Below are 19,728 nucleotides of genomic sequence, written 5' to 3' on the forward strand. Positions count from 1 at the left end.
TAGTATCCAAGAGGACGTGGGTTCCATCCCTGGCCTCGCTCAGTGGGTTAAGTATCTGGCATTGCCATGAGCTGTGGTGTAGGTGGCAGACACAGTTTCCATCTGGTGTTCTGTGGCTGTGGCATGGGCCGGCAGCTGTAGCTCCGATTTGACCCCTCGGCTGGAAACTTTCCATATGCCATGAGTGTGGCCCTAAAAAGCAAAAAAAAAAAAAGGTTGAGGAGGATTGAAACAGGCAGTGGTACTAGGTCCTTTGCAGCTGAAAACAAGCCTTTGGGTCTTCTATAGTGCCTGTGTCATAGTTTTTCAGTCTCTAGTCTATAAAAACACTAGTCTATAAAAACATTTTTTAATTGTGGTAAAATACATATAACATGAAATTTACCACATTAGCCGTAGTTCAGTTGTGTTGAATGTATCCACACTGTTGTATAAGCAAGGAAAACATTTCTTAAGAAATTTACTTTTTTTTTGAGAAAAAACTTTGAGAGGTAAATAATAATGATAATGGTCTCATGGGAGAAATGTCCTAGAGAAAAACCTGAATTTTGGGAGTTCCTGTTGTGGCTCAGCAGGTTAAGAATCCAGCATAGTGTCTGTGAGGATGCAGGTTTGATCCCTGGTCTCCACTCAGTGGGTTAAGGATCTGACATTGCCGCAAGCTGTAGTATAGGTCACAGATGTGGCTCAGATCTGGTGTGGCTGTGACTGTGGTGTAGTCCTGTAGCTCCATTTCGACCCCTAGCCTGGGAACTTCCATATGCTTCACCTGCAGCCATAAAAAGAAACCTGAATTTTGTTCCTTTTACCTTCAAAGATATACTCTATATGATGATAATTATCATCACCAAATTATGAGAGTAAACAGTTTGAGCACCAGTGATCTATAATAGCCTTTAACCACTAATACTTTTTCTTTGCAAAAAAGAAGAGTCTAGTGAAAACAGGCTGTCTTTCAAATTATTATGGGAAGGAATTATTAGAAATTGAGTGGATTAAGAAAAATAATAATGAATTCCATTTTGATGGTTACTTAGTAAGTTGAAGTTATAAGAATCCTTGAGATCTTTGCAATAGAATGAGGTATGGAGAATTGTTCTCTTGAGCAGCAGGTAATCAGGCAATCAGTAGTAGTTTCGCTATAGAGAATGACTTGCTATACAGACGGAAAGCAGGGACTCAGGTTCCTTCAAGATAATATAGTCTTTTAAATTGCTTGAAGAAAATCAACTGTTCTTGTGGGATAATTAAATAGTTTTGCTGTTTATAGCCATTTATAGGTGGCTTTTACTGTAATGTAATTTCATGACTTTATGTATTTACTATCCCTAAACTAGAAATGCCTTTCCCTTGATATTAATGGTTTTCAACCTTTTAAAATCTGGTATTTCCTTTTTGATGAACATTAAAACACCACAAATCATAGGAGATATTCATATGTGCCCTTCTTTCACACGGAAGTCTTCTTTTATACCTCCTCATAGTGAATGTAAATTTTTTCTTGTAGTTCCCCCATCCAAATATATTCTGTAGATCCCTAATTTATATGATTTATGAGACAGATTTTTAATATTAAGTAGCCATTTAAACTGATGACTCCCCCTCCCCCATCTTTAGACTCTCAACACTGCCCCTACTCCGAGGAGAGGATACACCTTACATGGCTGAGCAAGCTAATTGGGCAGTGCAGTGTTTATGTTTACCTCAGATGAGTAGAATATCACATGCCTAACTTCTCTTTTGGTGTTATACTATTTAGTTTTGCACGTCAATCCATAGAATTTGATAGTTTGAGAGAAAGAAGTACTATTGAAGGAAAAAAGGAAGTTAGGCAAAGCTGAGACTCATGGGTGTGGTCTTTGTCTGTAAAGTCTTCTTTCAACTCTTAGAAAATAGCACAAAAAGTTTCACCAAATTCTAATACCAGCAAAGTGGAGAACCTGGTCTGGGGAGCTTTTGTTTTGATCATGGGATTGTCTTACCTTGTTTATCCTGATGCATTTAGTCAACCAGCTTATTTTAAGCAATTCAAAATCCTAATTCTGACACTGCTGGATCTATGATATTTAAGTTTCTTTTATTTCAGCTGCCTGGTTGGAACACAGTAACAGTATAATGCAGTGTGCTATGAATATATCCATAACTGAGATTTATAACCTGGAAAGCGAGAATAGAAATGCAAGCTGTCATTTTGGGGAATTGGCTTCTTGTGTTTATGGGACTCTTAAAAGTGGGAAGTGATCATAAGTAAATGTCAGGAGTGACAGTTCTCTTCCATTTCCTTTCTTTAAGTAAGGAAAACACATTTTTTAGTGTCTTTAAAGGTTTGCCTTAACCATCTAAGACAGAGGGTGTTCTTTTATTTATTTTTATGTGCTACATTATTGACTTAATTTCTTCTTTTTGCTTCTGTTACTTTTTGTGAGTAAGGAGGCGAACATAGAGCTACAATATAGAAAAGACAGGGTGTATCTCCAACTCACTTATTCACCTCTTTGTTTGCTCAGATGGCAACTTTTCTGAAATAGAATGTGAACTCTTATTATTATTCATACCCCAAGGGGTTGGGAAAAGCAGGTGATTTTCTTTTCTTGAGCACAGTGGAAGAGGTAACAGTTAACGCTCAGTGATCCTTCCCCCATCCTGAAACTGCTTTAGATTTAAACTGCCTCTTACCACAAGTGTGAACACTGGCAGAACACTTTACCCAGAAGCAGAATAGTCTCAGCAGTGGAGGGGAAAAGCCCAGCAGAGGACCCTTTCATACCTCTCAAATCACCCACACTTGCCTCTACCACCCCACAAAAAGTAGACCTTATTAAAGAGTTATAAATCATTGTCAGGGTGGAGGTAATGGGAATCCACTTTTAAGCCTGTGATTTTTTTTCAAACTTGAAATCCCAATGTATACAACTAGTCAGAGTTGAACTGCTCTAGTAGAATTGGGCAGTTGGTGGTAGAACATTGTTTGGCTCACACAGCCACAGCCTCAGTGGAGCTCCCAAGGTACCAGAACTTTGCTTGATTAATACTTTATTTATTCAGGATCGGTTAGTTAACTATCGCTTGGTAGCATAATGCTGGTTGCCAAAGGCAACAGGCTTAAGATATTTTTATCTATAAAATAAGGAAAAAAGTTTGTTTAAAAAGGAGGAAGGTGGAGTTCCCGTCGTGGCACAGCAGAAACGAATCTGACTAGGAACCATGAGGTTGCAGGTTCAATCCCTGGCCTCGCTCAATGGGTAGGTAAAGGATCCGGCGTTGCTGTGAGCTGTGGTATAGGCCAGTGGCTACAGCTACGATTGGACCCCTAGCCTGAGAACCTCTATATGCAGTGGCTGTGGCCCTAAAAAGACAAAAAAATAAAATAAAATTTAAAAATTACAAAAAGGAGGAAGGTGGGAAGAGTACCACTTAAGAAAATTTAATGCCTAGATAATAGAAGTCCCAGAAAGGGACATAAAAGGAATGAAATCACCCAGAAGTAAATCAGGAAAATTTGCAAGAACTGAAGTTTGAACTTGCACATGGGTTAAATATAAGATCAGGAATTAAAATGGCTCTGGACTTCAGCAAAAACAAATAGGAGCTAGAAGAGAACACAGCAAAGCTTACAAAATTCTGAGGAAAAATTACTTCCAACCTACAATTCTTAACCTGGAAAACTATCAGTTAAGTCTAAGGGTTAAAGATATTTTCAGTTATGCAAAGTCTCAAAAATTTACTTTGCAGACAGTTACCAGGAAGTTACTAAGGGGTTTACTCTACTAAATTGGGGAGTAAAACAAGAAGGATGGAGATTTGGGATCCTGAAAATGAAGGATTCAGCTAGAAAGAGATGAACAAGGGGAATCATCAAATTCAAGTTGAAAGGTCTCAGGATGAAGGCTTTCCTCTAGGCATAGAAATCAACAAGCCAAGGCTCGAGCAAGTCGGAAAGCTCAAGGAGAGATTCTTCTAAGAAGATGAAATGGATAGAATAATTGAGGTGTCCAAATGGATTGAGGTGTTGTATTAAAAATAATAAACAGATAATAAGAGGTAAAGCAAACAAGGTTTTTGGTTTTTTTTCCCATGGAAAATTTTTTCAGGAAAGGAAAAGGAGCCATGGTATATGGCTCAGCAGTGAATAGTAATAAGAAAGTAAAAGTGAAATGCAAATCTAAGCAAAAATAGGGTATAACTATATTAGGAGAATGAGGAAAATATAAAGAGAGGGGAGATTTTAGAGAGTTGAATCCTTATTTTGCATAGTAGAAGGACAAGTAAAATTGAAAAATCAGTAGTGTCAATATTAGCATGTTACTTAGAGATACAGAGATAAATACCAAAAAGAATCAACCAAAAGAGCTGAAAATTGTTGCCAAGGTGAAGCAGGAAATGGGGGGGGAGGAGAGGAGAGCAAGGGACTACTGTTTTTCTTAAGCCTTATAAAGCTGTTTGATTCATTAAAATATAAATAGGCTGTCTTTTGATTAAAATGAAATAAAAACCAAATTAGGGTGAAAAGAGCTTAACCTTTTGCAGCGTAGTTTCCTTATCTGGAAAAGGAAGATAATATAGGCCTCCACAAAGGGAAGATAATAAGGTAATTTATTTAAAGATGCTGAAGTAATTTTACCTCAGTAAGTGTCAGTCATTACCGCTGGCCCTAATGTTTCCCATGAAAAAATAGGGACCCACCACTATTGTTGGGATGTTTACTGTTCAAATGCAAGACTAAGATTGTCCTTGTGGTCCTTAGCTGTGTGCCTGTTCAGATTGAATTCATGTCATAGGGATCTGTGTCTTTTTTCAACTATCTGTAGATAGAGAATTTAAGTAGAAATTCGATAATTTAGAGTATTGATAGGGGGAACCTCAAGTTATAAGGACCACTTGGTAGGAGAAGAGCTGTGGTCACACTTAAATTTCTCTTTCAAGGAGTTCCCATCCTGGCACAGTGGAAATAAATCCCACTAGGAACCATGAGGTCGCAGGTTTGATCCCTGGCCTCACTCAGTGGGTTAAGGATCTCCAGCATTGCCATGAGCTGTGTTGTACATCACAGATGCCGCTCGGATCTGACGTGGCTGTGGCTGTGGCATAAGCTGGCAGGTGTAGCTCCGATTGGACCCCTAGCCTGGGAACCTCCATTTGCTGTGGGCGTGGCCCTAAAAAGCAAAAGAAAAAAAATTCTCTTTCAACATGAACTTCAGTGCAAATGCCGTTAATGTTGTCTGTTCCATTAATTGAGAGAACAGGTCTTTTACAGACTGATGAGATGTAGAAATTTCCTGGAACCAAGATCAACATAGTGCTAATCTGGATCATCTACCAAATTATCAAAATACTTTTTATTTTTTTAAATAACATCTACCTTAGCAACTGCTGTTTTTGTTTCTAAATTCTATACACTTTGGGAACAATTCAAAAAGCAGATCACTGCGAAACAGAAGGACACTTTATGAAAGCCTATTTCCCTGCCTTGGTGCATTTCTTTTACAGAGTACAGTGCTTTCCCAGTTATGACTTTACCCTCTGTGGCATTGATTCTAAATCTCTATCTAAATCTAAATCCCTCTTCATCCCCTCACCCCAGCCCCAACCAAATTATGATCCAAGACAGGATTTGCTGATCTCTTTTCTTTTAACCACACTGGATTATTCTAATGCACTGACAATTTGGGAACCCATATCCTATAGCATGCTATACCCCAGGCATTCTGAACTGGGGCACATGAGGGAACTGAAGTCCACAGAAAGGTTATGGTTTGTTCACTCTCACTTATCAACAAGCATATCTGTCTAGACTGGACATGTGTTCTGCACTCCAACCTAATTTTTTCTTTGGTTGCCTAGGCTTTTGAATTTTTTTGTTTCTTTTTAGGTCCACACCTGCGGCATATGGAAGTTCCCAGGCTAGGGGTCTAATCAGAGCTGCAGCTGCCAGCCTACACCACAGCCACAGCAACACTAGATCCAAGCCACATCTTTGACCTGTGCCGCAGCTCTTGGCAACATCAGATCCTTAACCCACTAAGCGAGGCCAGGGATCAAACCTGCATCCTCATGGATACTAGTAGGATTCTTAACAAGCTGAACACAGTGGGAACTCCTGCCTTTGAATTTTGATTCTCTGATTTGTACCATGAGGAAACTAAATAATTTTACACAAAATATGGTTTGGAATCTTTATAGCGTTTAAAATTTTTTTCTAGATGCAAAAGGAAATGAGATAGCAAATCAAAACTTTTAATAAACTGTTGCTTTTTCATAGTAGGACAGCATAGCAAGTGTTAGGATTTACTTGATCTGAATATTCACATTTGATAAAAACTGGTGTGGTCCTAAAAAGTGGAAATTTGGGTAATTTTGGCACAGAGGCAGTTTTGAAAAGCTGATTTGTTAGGCTACCTAGGGATTTTTAGTCCTGTCTTAAGGAGTATTCAACAGTTGGTTTAAGAGAGTATGTTGCATGGTTTAAAATATTTTATCTGGTTTTAAACTTTTATCATATTATACATTTAAAGTCATACCTTAAACACCTTGGAAATGACTGCAAATGGAGATCTGGAAGTCTCTGAAACCTTATTTATTTTCTCACTGGAGTTGTCTCATTTACTTCTAACAAAACAAGTTGTGACTTGCAAACATTTGCCAAACAGCCTCTAGGTGTCCTCAGGGAAATTAAAAGCAGGGGTATGAAGAGCTGTAGAGTTCTGTGCCAGTGATTAAGAGCACAGACTAGAGCTTATAACTATGTAGGCTTTTGTCTGTTCCCATTTCTCATTGGCCATATTCTCAAGGCTAAATGACTGCTCAGCAATTTAAACTGCAATTTAAGGGAAAACAGGCCTTTTTGTGAAAAGGTTCTCTGTCCCTCTGTCTCCTAAAGTTTTATTCTCTTTTCGTAGAAGAGCTCTCCCCTTTTATAATAGTTCTGATATAATAAATGACACAGTTTGGTGGAGGGACCCCTAATCTGTTAATTCATGAGATTTTAACTCCTTTTTTTTTTTTTTTTTTTTCCAAAAACAACTTTGTCCTTTATGAATCTGGTGCAGCCTTTGACATATACTACTATTGTCTTCTGACAGTGTCCCCCAGGAGATCTTTTTAAGATTACTGAAAATATTTTTTCAAACTTTTCCAGTTAAAACCAGAAGATAGGTACAAACTGTTCTACTCTTGTGAAAGGTCATTAATAATACCATTTCATTATCATAAATTTGGTAGAGTAGAAGAGAGAGACATAAGAAAAATCACACATTCAATCACTCTACCACAAAGTAATTTTTCTTGTTATTTAATACCGTATAAAGGTCAACAGAACAGAGTGTTAGATAATGTAGCAGACTTACACTAAAATGCTTTACTATTTTATACATGTCCTAGTTTTTCATCTTTTTTTTTTTTTTTTTTTTTTGTCTTTTTAGGGCCGCACGCATGGCATATAGAGAGATTCCCAGGCTAGGGATGAATCAGGTCTGTAGCCGCCAGCCTGTGCCATAGCCACAGCAACGTGGGATTCGAGCAGTGTCTGCAACCTACACCACAGGTCACGGCAATACCGGATCCTTAACCCACTGAGCAAGGGCAGGCCTTGAACCCGAGTTCTCATGGATGCTAGTCTGTTTATTAACCGCTGGGCCACAATGGGAACTCCCCTAGTTTTTCTGACATCGTCAAGATAGTAAGTGGGCCTCATCTCTTTTTTGATTTAAATTTGAGAGGAAAAAAAGTGTACATCTTGTGGTATAATAATGAGTATTTCTTCTTTCTCTCTCCACTATTTTCTTTTCAAAAATATAGGGCTTTTTTTGTTGTTGTTTTTGTTTGTTTTTGGAGGGTTGTTAATATTTTGGCCTGGTCGACTGTCAGCCAATATCAGAAGACATTAAAAAGAAGACTAGGAATATAAGCAGGAGGGAAGGCATACTTAGCCATCATTTTTTCTCTAGATTTTGTTATCACACAATTTGTCCATTTTTCCTGCCTATTAATTATGTCTCTGTTAGTGCTTTTGTCCAAAACTGAATTTATTATCCTCTCTTTTCCCACTCAGTTGTTCTTCCTGTTTGTCTGTGGCTGGCTAACATCACTTTTTGCCCAATATTTTGAAAAATATGGCTGGTGAACCATCTCTAACAAAAAAACACTTTACTTATTAAAATAGATTCCAGGTCTCCATCCTAGGTCAGCTAATTAGGAATCACTGGGGCCTGAATGCTTCCTTCTTGTGTATTGTACAGATCCAATTGGCCAATGAATCCTGTTGATTCTGCCTTTAAAATGTCTCTTGAATCCATTTGGCTTTCATTTCTCCTACTGTAGTTCAAGCATTCATCTTTGACCCAGAATAAAGCAATAGTTTTCTATGAATTCCTCACTTTGTCTCCCTCATTAGTTTATATTCAATGCTGATATCCAATTTATCTTTCTAAAACATATCCATATCCATCTCCTGCTTGAAAATCCTCCATTATTTCTTAATGTGGGTAGGTTAAAGTCTAAATTTATTAGAATGATATTCAGAGTCTACTGCAGTCTTAGTATGGTTTATGTAGTTAGTATATTCTGTAACTCTAGGGTGCTTCATTCCAATTATGGTCTACATGATGGTGCCTGTAGGATTTTTTTCAGTGCAGTGCAATCATGTATGGTGGCCCTGACTATCCTGTCTTAGCACCCTGACCTCTCCATCCTCTCTACACATACACTAGACTTACATTTTAGTGGTAGAATACTAGCTACCAGTCCCCAAGTGCACACTATACTAGTGATTTCTCGGGGCCTCTTCTTTCAGAGTGAATATTCTTTCCCTTCTTATTCTGTACTTGTTGAAATCCTTCTCATATTTCAGGGCCCAGTTTAAGTATAAGATCCTCTGTGAAGCCTTCCACAGTTCCTCTCATTTTAATTGTTCCTTCTGTTGAGCCTTTTTCCTGCCTATAATTTAGCAGTTCATTTTCTTCTTCTTTGGAGGTAAAAAAATACAACGAAAGGTACAAATCTTGAGTGAAGTTTTGGGTGAGTTCTTACAAATGCTTCTGCCTGTGTTTCCCAGACCTTTATCAAGATATGCTCATAGCATTTTACCCATTTATAATTGACCTGCTAATGTGATTAATCATTTTCATGTGTTTTTGCCCAACTAAATTATAAGCTCTAATTAGAGAAAAAGTCAAAGACTTTGAGTTTGTCTTTTCCTATGGGAAAAAAAGGAGCACCTACTATGTGTTCAACACTGAACCAGTGTTGAAGATTATACCAGTTAGGATACAGCTGAGCTCCTCTCTTAAGAGACCTCCCCCCCAAAGACAGTGGCTTAAACAAGACATGTTATTTCTCTCATGTATTATAGTTCAGATTACAAGATATCCAGATCTGGCAGCTCCACAATGTCAAGGACTGGGCAGCTTCATTCTTGTACCACCATTCTGGAAGTGTTGCCCTCCTCATAGTGTTTCAGGTGACTCACCACAATATTCTGTTCAACTGGGAAAGGGGAAAGGGTGAAGAGACCCTGTCTGAAAGTTACACTTACTTGCTCATAACCAGAACATAGTTACATGAACATCAGCTAAAAATCAGGAATACTAGGGGAGGAAAGAATGGATATTGAGGAACATTTAACATATATGCTTCATGTATGACCTCATTTAATCTTCACAATAACCCTAAAAATTATGTATAAGAAAACTAATACTGAGCGAAGCTAAGTAAATGGCTAGAAAATGACAAATATTAGATCAAAATTCAAAGTCAATCCTTTTTTTCATTCTACCTAGTAAAAGTAGTAAAGTTTTAGGAGGGAATATGTAATTGTTATTAAATAAATAAAGTCATTAATTTTTGCAGTTATATCACATTTTCATATCACATATTTTCACAGTATTGTATCATCTCTTCTAGGACACCCTGTATAACTTCGCTTCCAACTTCTCACCATCTTGAAATGAAATGCCATATCATCTGGCTTATAATTTAAATCTATTATATCATTTATGAGGAAAAAATAAATCACTGTATTTGCCAAGCAAAGACTTCTATATGCTGTATTGTTTAGAAAGGCTATCTAATCATAATGGTGAAGGAGATATATCATGTAACTCCTTTATTTTAAAAGCAAGGAAAGTAGAGGTCCAGAGAAGATAAGGATTTATCCTATATTTTATTACTACTCTTGCTTCTTCTCAAGCATCATGGGAAAACAGTAGCCTAATTAATCATTTCTATAAGTAAACATCATGGTTATACTTAAGAATTGGCTCAGGTTTGCAGAGGTGTCCTGATCTGGAAGTTCAAACTCAATAATGCTTAAGAGGAGTTCCTGTTGTGGCTCAGCGGTTAACGAATCTGACTAGCATCCATGAGGACGCAGGTTCGTTCCCTGGCCTTGTTCAGTGGGTTAAGGATCCGGCCTTGCCCTGATTGTGGTGTAGGTTGCAGACACAGCTCAGATCCTGTGTTGCTGTGGCTGTGGTGTAGGCTGGTAGCTATAGCTCAGATTCGACCCCCAGCCTGGGAACATCCATATGCTGTAGGTGCAGCCCTTAAAAGCAAAAAAAAAAAAAAAAAAAGGTTTCCTTTTTCTGGAGTTCCCATTGTGGCGCAGTGGTTAACGAATCCGACTGGGAACCATGAGGTTTCGGGTTCAATCCCTGCCCTTGCTCAATGGGTTAAGGACCCAGCGTTGCCGTGAGCTGTGGTGTAGGTCACAGATGCAGCTCGGATACTGCATTGCTGTGGCTGTGGCATAGGCCGGTGGCTACAGCTCCCTAGCCTAGGAACCTCCATATGGCGCTGGTGCATCCCTAGAAAAGACAAAAAGACCAAAAAAAAAAATAATAATAATAATGCCTAAGAAATATATATACTCCTGGCCTATTTTAGTGAAGAATGGGTATTATCATTATCAAGCACTGGAAAATATCTTTATAGCTATCAGAAACCTGTTTTAGAAAGGATGACTGGGGAGTTCCCATCGTGGCTCATTGGTAACGAACCCAACTAGGATCTTATGAGGATGCAGGTTCAATCCCTGGCCTTGCTCAGTGGGTTAAGGATCTGGCATTGCCATGAGCTGTGGTGTAGGTCCCAGACGCAGCTCGGATCCTGTGTTGCTGTGGCTGTGGTGTAGGCCAGCAGCAGTAGCTCCGATTCGACCCCTAGCCTGGAAACGTACATATGCCTCCATTATGGCCCTAAAAAGCAAAAAGAAAAAAAGAAAAAGGATGACTGCTATTTGATAGTCAAATAAAAGGAATAGGTAAAGTCATTCCTACCAATAATTCAAAACCCAAGTCAAATGCCATCTACCTGTCAGAGTCTTTCCTAAACCTCATAAATAGATGGGACCTGTTTCCTTTCCAAACTCTTATCCATTAGTTCTCTCCAGGTACTCATATATGTGCTGTAAGTTGCAGCGAATGGTGCCTTAGTGAGGGTAGGTTTCACTTCTATTTGGTTCTCAATGCATTGGTCCAGGCTTTGTTTTTAGTTGGCACTCAGTAAATGTTTTATTGAATGGAATATCCATCATGGCATTCTAGGAGAATACTGTGCTGCTAGCTTTAGTAAACAGTCCTTGAACCCAGAATTTCGAAGTGTTGGTCCCAGGCATTCACTTTTAGCTTGGCAGCTGTATGCAGGCCGTTCGTTTACCTCTTCTGAGCCTTATCAGTCAAATGGGAATATGAATAATAGGAGATGAAGAGCTAGTGAAAAAACTTTGTAAAAGGAACACAGCTCTAAGATCCCTAAAGCCCCTTGCTGCATCCCTCACAGTGCCTTACAGGTATTAAGCAAACAAGTACTTCATTTTTTCTAATTTAGTTGCATAATAATGGTATATATTTTATTAAAATCAAAGTTCGGCCCTAGCAGTTGACAAACCTTTCTTGGGGCTAGAAGATTTTACCAAGGTAAAAGAAAACAATTGCCCTTGTGCAGGCTGACTTTCCTACCTTAGGACAGTTTCATTATTTAACCAAGAATCAGTGAAAGAGAAAGCAGCCTGATGGCCAGGGATTTTCTTAGTGCTTCCTCCTGGACAGCACATGCTGGACCTGAGAGGCAGAACAGGAACTTGCTGCCCTCCATTTTCCCTCTTACCAGAACTACCCAAAGGAAAAAAAGGAGCTACTATCAGAGGAATAGAGGTGGCTGAGACAGGACTATCCTGGCTTCTGGAAGATTATTTTGGGGGTGGGATGCTTTGTATTCTGCTCACCCAGTTACCTTCTGGGGCATCAAGGAATTCGTCTTTTCTTTGTGTGGTATGAGGAAACTAGCAAACCAAACCCAGAAGTAAAGAAATAAACGCTGAAGACTTTCCTTAAAATACATTAAATAGAGTGACATAACCAGAGGAGTGTTTCCAAGGCAGAGGTTGCTCTAGCTTGGACCTCCTGAGTTTGGGGGATGAGAGTGTCCATTAAATTTGAGTTTGAACATGTTTATTATAAATAAAACTATTTCCCTGGAGCCTGGCAAGTTTTGCAGAAGGCATACCAAAATGTAACTGAAATGTGGCTGCCTCTTAAATTGTGAAATTAATTTTACACTTAACAAATGCTTAAAAAAAATAGTGGAACAAGTGGTTTTAAAGTTCAGGGTGTTAATATTTGAAATATGTCCAATTTAATTAGCTGATCCCAGAGACAGTTTCCTTTTTCTCTGGTCAGTGTCATTGATGTAACACCCAATTTTCTTCTTGGTTGTGAGATAGGAATTAACTGTATCATTTATTTAGTTATATTGACCTGAATCATATCTTTCCAGCATATATTCTTGTTTCAGGAAATAAGATGCATCCATGTGGAATTTACTCAGTAACTCTTCCTAGTGACATTTGTGTGATCTAATTCAAGGACCTGAAATGAAGGCTTACGATTTATTTGCATATGATGCAGCTATTTTTAGTACTGTATTTACATTTTTAAAAACAAGAATACACCTTCTTGATGAAACAGACAGGCATTTTTAGATTCACAGACTCAAGAACAGTAGAACAAAGAAGTTTCTTAGAAATCAAATCCAAACATCTTTTTTTTCTGGTATTGAAGAGATAAAAATGAGTCCAGAAAGATTTAGTAGCCCCGAACTAAGGTCTCAGGGTCAGTCAGTGGTAGGACAAAACAAGAAACTAGATGGGTTCCCAGATCAAGGCTCTTGTTTGTCCCAGATTTTTAAATATAGGTATGGTTTATATTGGCTTCTTTTTTTTCCTCTCCAGGGCCTCACTTGTGGCATATGGAAGTTCCCAGGGTCAAATCGGAGATGCAGTTACTGGCTCACACCACGGCCACAGCAACACAGCATCCAAGCTGTTTCTGCAGCCTACACAGCAGCTCTCGGCAATGCCAGATCCTTAACCCACTGAGTAAGGCCAGGGATCGAACCTTCGTCCTCATGGATGCTAGTCAGATTTGTTAACCACTGAGCCACGACTGAAACTCCTCCTACATTGGCAATTTTTACGACATCTGCAGCTTGTTAAGACAACCTAGCCACTTAGCTACTTAAATCATTTAATTTCTGAATGAGCATATTATAGTATATCATAGTCCCTGTAGCTAGGCCACCAGGAAACTCCATTATATATTTATTTTTAATTTCATGTGTGTTTTTCAAACCACCCTGAGTCCTTTGAATGATAATGGTATCTAAATAAATACTCAAAGTGGTGCTTTGTATTAATGCTAATTACTTATGTTTCCATAGTGTCCATGGCATATCAGAGATCCTGGCAATGTTAATTATCCTTACAATATTTCATCTTTTCAATCTATCAAAAGTAGCAGTGAAAACAAACTTCCTAAGTGGAATGCCTTAAAGAGTTATCATTCTTTCATTGCTGTACAAAGTAAAGACACTGTGATTCCCATGGTAAAAACTTTGACATTGTTTTTATTAAGCCTAGAAAATGATGTAAAAGTGTATTTAGTATCCTAAAATCAAAAACTGGCTGATAGGATTGAAATATTACCTAGGTATTTAAAAGAGTATTGTGGTTCATAGTCAACTGATTTTCAAAAAGAGTACCAAAGACATTTAGTGGGGAAAGAATAGTCTTCTTAACAAATGATGCTGGGACACATGAATAGCCATGTGCAAAATGAATCTGAAGCCCTACCTCATACCATATACAAATTAACTCAATATGGATCAAAGATATAAAAGCTAAAATTATAAAATTCCTAAAAGGAAATATAGGTGAAACTCTGTGTGATTTTGGATTAGGCAGTAGTTTCTTTGATATGACACAGGCAACAAAAGAAAAAAATAGATAAATTGGACCTCATCAAAATTAAAAACGTCATACACCTGAAACTGACAACTTTCTAAGTCAACTGTACTCCAATAAAAAGGGTTTTTTTTGTTGTTGTTTTTTTGTTTTTGTTTTTTTTTGTCTTTTTAGGGCCACACCTACAGCATATGGAGGTTCCCAGGCTAGGGGTCGAACTGGAGCTGTAGCCACCGGCCTAGGCCACAGCAACGCCAGATGTGAGCCACATCTGCAACCTACAACACAGTTTATGGCAACACCAGATCCTTGACCCACTGAGTGAGGCCAGGGATCAAACCTGCGTCCTCATGGCTACTAGTCAGATTCGTTTCTGCTGAGCCACAATGGGAACTCCCTAAAATTTATTTTAAAAAAATTGAAGGGAGTTCCCTTCGTGGCTCAGTGGTTAACAAACCCAACTAGGATCCATGAAGTTGCTGGTTTGAGGATCCACCATTGCCAGTGAGCTGTGCTGTAGGTCATAGATGCAGCTCGGATCCTGCATTGCTGTGGCTGTGGTGTAGGCCAGCAGCTACAGCTCTGATTCAGCCCCTAGCCTGGATACTTCCATATGCCTCAGGTGTGGCCCTAAAAATAAAAAAAAATAATTAGTTGATTAATTAATTAAAAACTTCCTTGTCAAAGGACACTATCAAAGAAATGAAAAGATAACCACTATCAAAGAATGGGAGAAAATATTACATACATATATGTGTATATATGTATACATACACATATATGCACATATGTATATGAAAAGTGGGCAAAGGAATTGATTAGACATTTCTCCAAAGAAGGTATTCAAATGACCAGTAAGCACTATTAAGATTCTCAACATTGGAGTTCCCATCACGGCACAGCAGAAACGAATCCGACTGGGAACCATGAAGTTGCGGGTTCGATCCCTGGCTTTGCTCAGTGGGTTAAGGATCTGGCACGTTGCCATGAGCTGTGGTGTAGACTGCAGACACGATTCGGATCTGGCATTGCTGTGGCTCTGGTGTAGGCTGGTGGCTACAGCTCCAATTAGACCCCTAGCCTGGAAACTTCCATATGCCGCAAGCGGGGCCCTAAAAAGACAAAAAAAAAAAAAAAAAAAAAGATTCTCAACATCAAAACTATGATGAGGTACCACTTCACACCCACTAGGATTCTAGCACATAATTTTTTTTAACTCAGTGAATTTTACTACATTTATAGTTGTACAGTGGTAATAATCACAACCCAATTTTATAGCATTTCCATCCCATAGCACATAATTTTAAAATGGACAGTAATTGTTGATGAAACTGGAGAAATTGGAACTCTTTTACATTGTTAGTGAAAATATAAAATGATACAGCTCTGTGGGAACTTCTGGAACTTCTATAGTAGTTCCTCAAAAAGTTAAACATAATTATCATCTGACCTAGCATTTATCCTCCTAGGAATGTATCTAAGAGAACTGAAAACATAGTTTCATACAAATATGTATACACAAATAGTAGCTTTATTCAAAATAACCAAAAAATGGAAACAACCCAAATGCCCATTAACTGAGGAATGAATAAACAAAATGTAGTATGTCTATAAAATGGAATATTCTTCAAACATGAAAAGCAGAGAGGTACTAATATATGGTACAACATGGATAAACTTTGGAAAATTTATGCTGCATAAAAAAAGACACAAAGGCCATATATTTTATTACTCCAAAGTAGGCAAATCCTTGGAGTCAGAAAGAGGATTAATGGTTGTCAGGTAATGGGGGAAGAGGGGAATTGGGATTAACTGCTAATAGGTACAGGGTTCCTTTCTGTGGTGATAAAAATGTTCTATAATTAGATAATGGTAATGGTTGCACAACATAGTGAATATACTAAAAACTACAGAAGGGTATATACTTTAAAATGGCAAATTTTGTTATATGAAATGCAAAATACTAAAATGATTTTAAACATGTGAACCCAAACATAAAGATGTTATGAGGAGTTCCTGTTGTAATGAACCTGACTAGTATCCATAAGATGTGAGTTCAATCCCTGGCCTCACTCAGTGGGTTAAGGATCCAGCGTTGCTATGAGCTGTGGTGCAGGTCACAGATGTTGCTTGGATCTGGTGTTGTGGCTGTGGCATAGGCTGACAGCTACAACTTTGATTCATCCCCTAGCCTGGGAACTTCCATGTGCTGCGGGTACAGCCCTAAGAACCCCCCCCCCCAAAAAAAAAGATGCTATGAAAGATTAGAGATGGGAAAAGGATTTCCAGTCACAGAAAGAAAGAGTAAGATCGTATCCCTCAAACGGCCTAAGAATGATGGAAATCCTTTGTTCAAAGGATTAAGAGGCTCTGTGATGTGGTTTTTACAGCTTAAAGGGAAAAAATCAGGGTCATTAGATGACCCTCTGCTCAGAGTCAAGGAATGTCTTTAGAGATGTTATGCAAATTGAGATGGTAAAACCAAATTACCTCCACTGAGTAAATCAGCTGTAGTTCAGAAATAGCAGAGAAATTGGAAAACTTAACAGAGTGGGGGTAGTACTGATGGGATGTGATTTTTCTTTTTTAATGTACAATCCAATGGCAACTCTCCCTAGATTTTGTGCTAAAATAAGAGCATTTTCACACATTTTAATTGCTTTGTGATAACAACAGTGTGAACTCCATCCACAAACATTTATTATCTACTTAATTTTGCTCTAATTTCATTATAGCAAGTATTCACCTTGTAAGTGGGAGTAACTCTCCATTTAGTAAAAAGAAATCTCTTCTCACATTGCTAATGCTGTGCATTTCTGTAATAAAGGATTAATAACAAATGGCCTTTTATATTTTTCCATTTTTAGGTTGCATTTATAGAATACTATTTGCAAAATAGCATCTTTAGGAACTAGAACCCCAATTGCTCCTTAAACATTAGTAAAGAATATTTTAAAATTGTGGAAGTTAAGGTTTCATAATATCTCAGATCAGGATTTTATTTATCTATTTACTTGTGGCTATGCCCACAGCATGTGGAAGTTCCTGGGCCAGGGATGGAACCCTAGCCACAGCAATGACAACGCTGGATCCTTAACCAATAGGTCACCAGGGAACTCCTGATCAGGATTTTAGATGAGACTTTTTTTGCCTTTATAAAACTTTATAGTAGTTTATTCTATAATGTTCATGCTAAACCATATAGAACTGTTCTGTGGTACCTTTTTAAAATGAGATTTATATAACACAATAGCTACCTAAATTGTTCAATTATTTTCCAGACCTGTCATTTACTCCAGTGTCCATAGTGATGCTACAGGACAGAGTGGAATGGATAAAAACATTGGCGAGCAACTCAATAAAGCTTATGAAGCCTTTCGGCAGGCATGCATGGATAGAGATTCTGCAGTAAAAGAACTACAGCAAAAGGTATGTGTTTTTGATTTTGAAAAGTTATTTATTCTGGTAAATGCAAAATATTGTTAGAAAGTGCTCTGAAGAACTAAAACACAGGGATATATTAATAGATGAAATTTAAGGATTTTATTTGCTATCTTTTAAAAAAAAACCATTGTGGAGTTCTCTTATGGCATGGTGGGTTAGGGATCCAGAGTTATCACAGCAGTACTGCAGTGGTGTGGGTGGGTTCTATCCTTGCCCTGGGAACTTTTTCATGCCGTGGGTGTGGCCAGTAAATATGGAAGTAACCATTGTGACCAACAGGAAGAATTCTTTTTTTTTTGTCTTTTTAGGGCCACACCTGAAACATATGAAAGTTCCTAGGCTAGGAGTTGAATCAGAGCTGCTGCTGCTGACCTATGCTACAGCCTCAGCAATGTGGGATCCAAGCTGTGTCTGTGACCTATGCTGCAGTTTACAGTAATGCTGGATCCTAAACCCACTGAGTGAGGCCAGTGCATCTTTGTGGATACTTGTCAGGTTCTTAACCTGCTAAGCCTCATGGGAACTCCAAGGAAAAATTCATTTTAAGGTGATTGTATTGAGGAAAGATAAGAATGTTCTCTTCCATAAATAATTTTTAAATAAAATGACAAATGGAAAGTCAGAAGTGTCACTGTCTCAGCTAGTTTTATTTTTACATTTTTATTTGGCTGACAGGAAGCCTGTACAAATCTTAAAATATCCTGAAACTAAGTTTTTATTAATTTATAATAGTCTTCCATTATTTAACTGTAACAGTTAAAAATAAAGTGTTTCAGTGAAATCCTTAATGACTTACCAGAAGTTTAGCTTTTTAAAGTTATTCCTGTACATATAAAATGTCTATTTAGTAATTTCAGTTTCAAAAGAAAGTAAATTGTAGGAAAGCTATACCCAGACAAAAATTATTTGGTCTAGTTCCCGGGCACATGTCTGTTATTTGTCCATGATGAGATTTTTCTCTGCTCTACAGCAAAATGAGAAAAATGAAAATAATGAGGTTTTTTTTTTTTAGTAATGAACTTCTTATAATGCTAAATTTATCCGATTTAAAATTCTGTCCTTGGAGTTACTGGTTACTCAGCAGGTTAAGGATCTGCTGTTGCCACTGCTGTGACACATGTTCCATCCCAGGCCAAGGAACTTTGCATGCCTCAGGTACAACCAAAAAAAATTTTTATTTAAAAATAAAATTCTCTCCCTTGTCCTAATATTATTCCCATGTTTACATACTGTTAGAATAAAGAGCAAAATTTTATTAACATATACAGTCAAATGATAATCTTGGAGTTTTTGTTTGCTTGTTCAATATCATTACTTTGTGTTTTGGAAGTCCTCGATACCACTTACACATTCTATGATTCTCTAGAAGGACTCAACAGGACTTAGTATACTGTCATACTCATAACTAAGATATATTACAGTGACATGGTAAAGATACAGAGCTAGATCATTAATGTAAAAGATGCCAGATGGATCTAAATAGATCCATGTTCAGATTTCCTATACTCTTTCCCTCCTGTGAAGGGTCACACAATGCACCCCTTCTTCAGCTTCACTCAATAGGAGTTCCTGTCATGGCTCAGTGGAAATGAATCTGACTAGCATCCATGAGGATGTGGGTTAGATCCCTGACCTTGAAAAGTGTGTTAAAGATCCGGTGTTGCCATGAGTTTTGGTATAGATCACAGACACGGTTCAGATCTGGTGTTCCTGTGGCTGTGGTGCAGGCCAGTGGCTACAGCTCCAATTTGACCCCATTTCTGGGAACTTCCATATGCCACGGGTGCAGCCCTAAAAAGACAAAAAAAAAAAAATCATTAAAAAAAACTGCACTCAACAAACAAAAAGTGTTTTGGCATGGGGGACCCTATTTGAGACTCAAGAGTTTGGGATTTTTATTAAGGGTTGGTTACATAGGCACCTTCTGTCAACAAAAATTTTAGATTCTCAGAAGGAAAGTAATTATTCACCATAAATCTCACTGTGTAGTCTAAGTAGGCTGGCACAGTACTTAGAAATTACCACTTAGGAAATGTTTTTGAATATTAATT

The 19,728-nt window shown here is 38.0% G+C and overlaps 1 protein-coding gene across 14 annotated transcripts in view; it reads left to right on the plus strand.

Moving 5' to 3' along the window:
• Positions 1-19,728, plus strand: part of TANK (TRAF family member associated NFKB activator) — a 96,540-nt gene that overhangs the window by 24,925 nt on the left and 51,887 nt on the right. For all 14 annotated transcript variants that reach the window (XM_085001234.1, XM_085001235.1, XM_085001223.1 and 11 more), the window contains exon 2: positions 17,515-17,662. Coding sequence is in view for 4 of the 14 variants with exons in the window: in XM_085001223.1 (XP_084857349.1) it covers positions 17,564-17,662 (99 nt within the window). In the remaining 10 variants the exon portion in view is untranslated. The remainder of the gene's footprint in view (positions 1-17,514; positions 17,663-19,728) is intronic.

The sequence above is a fragment of the Sus scrofa genome, chromosome 15 (assembly GCF_054392235.1).
Source record: "Sus scrofa isolate SSC_HxYL_T2T_F1_AM1 chromosome 15, Sscrofa_HxYL_maternal_Yorkshire_Landrace_v2.0, whole genome shotgun sequence".
NCBI lineage: Eukaryota > Metazoa > Chordata > Mammalia > Artiodactyla > Suidae > Sus > Sus scrofa.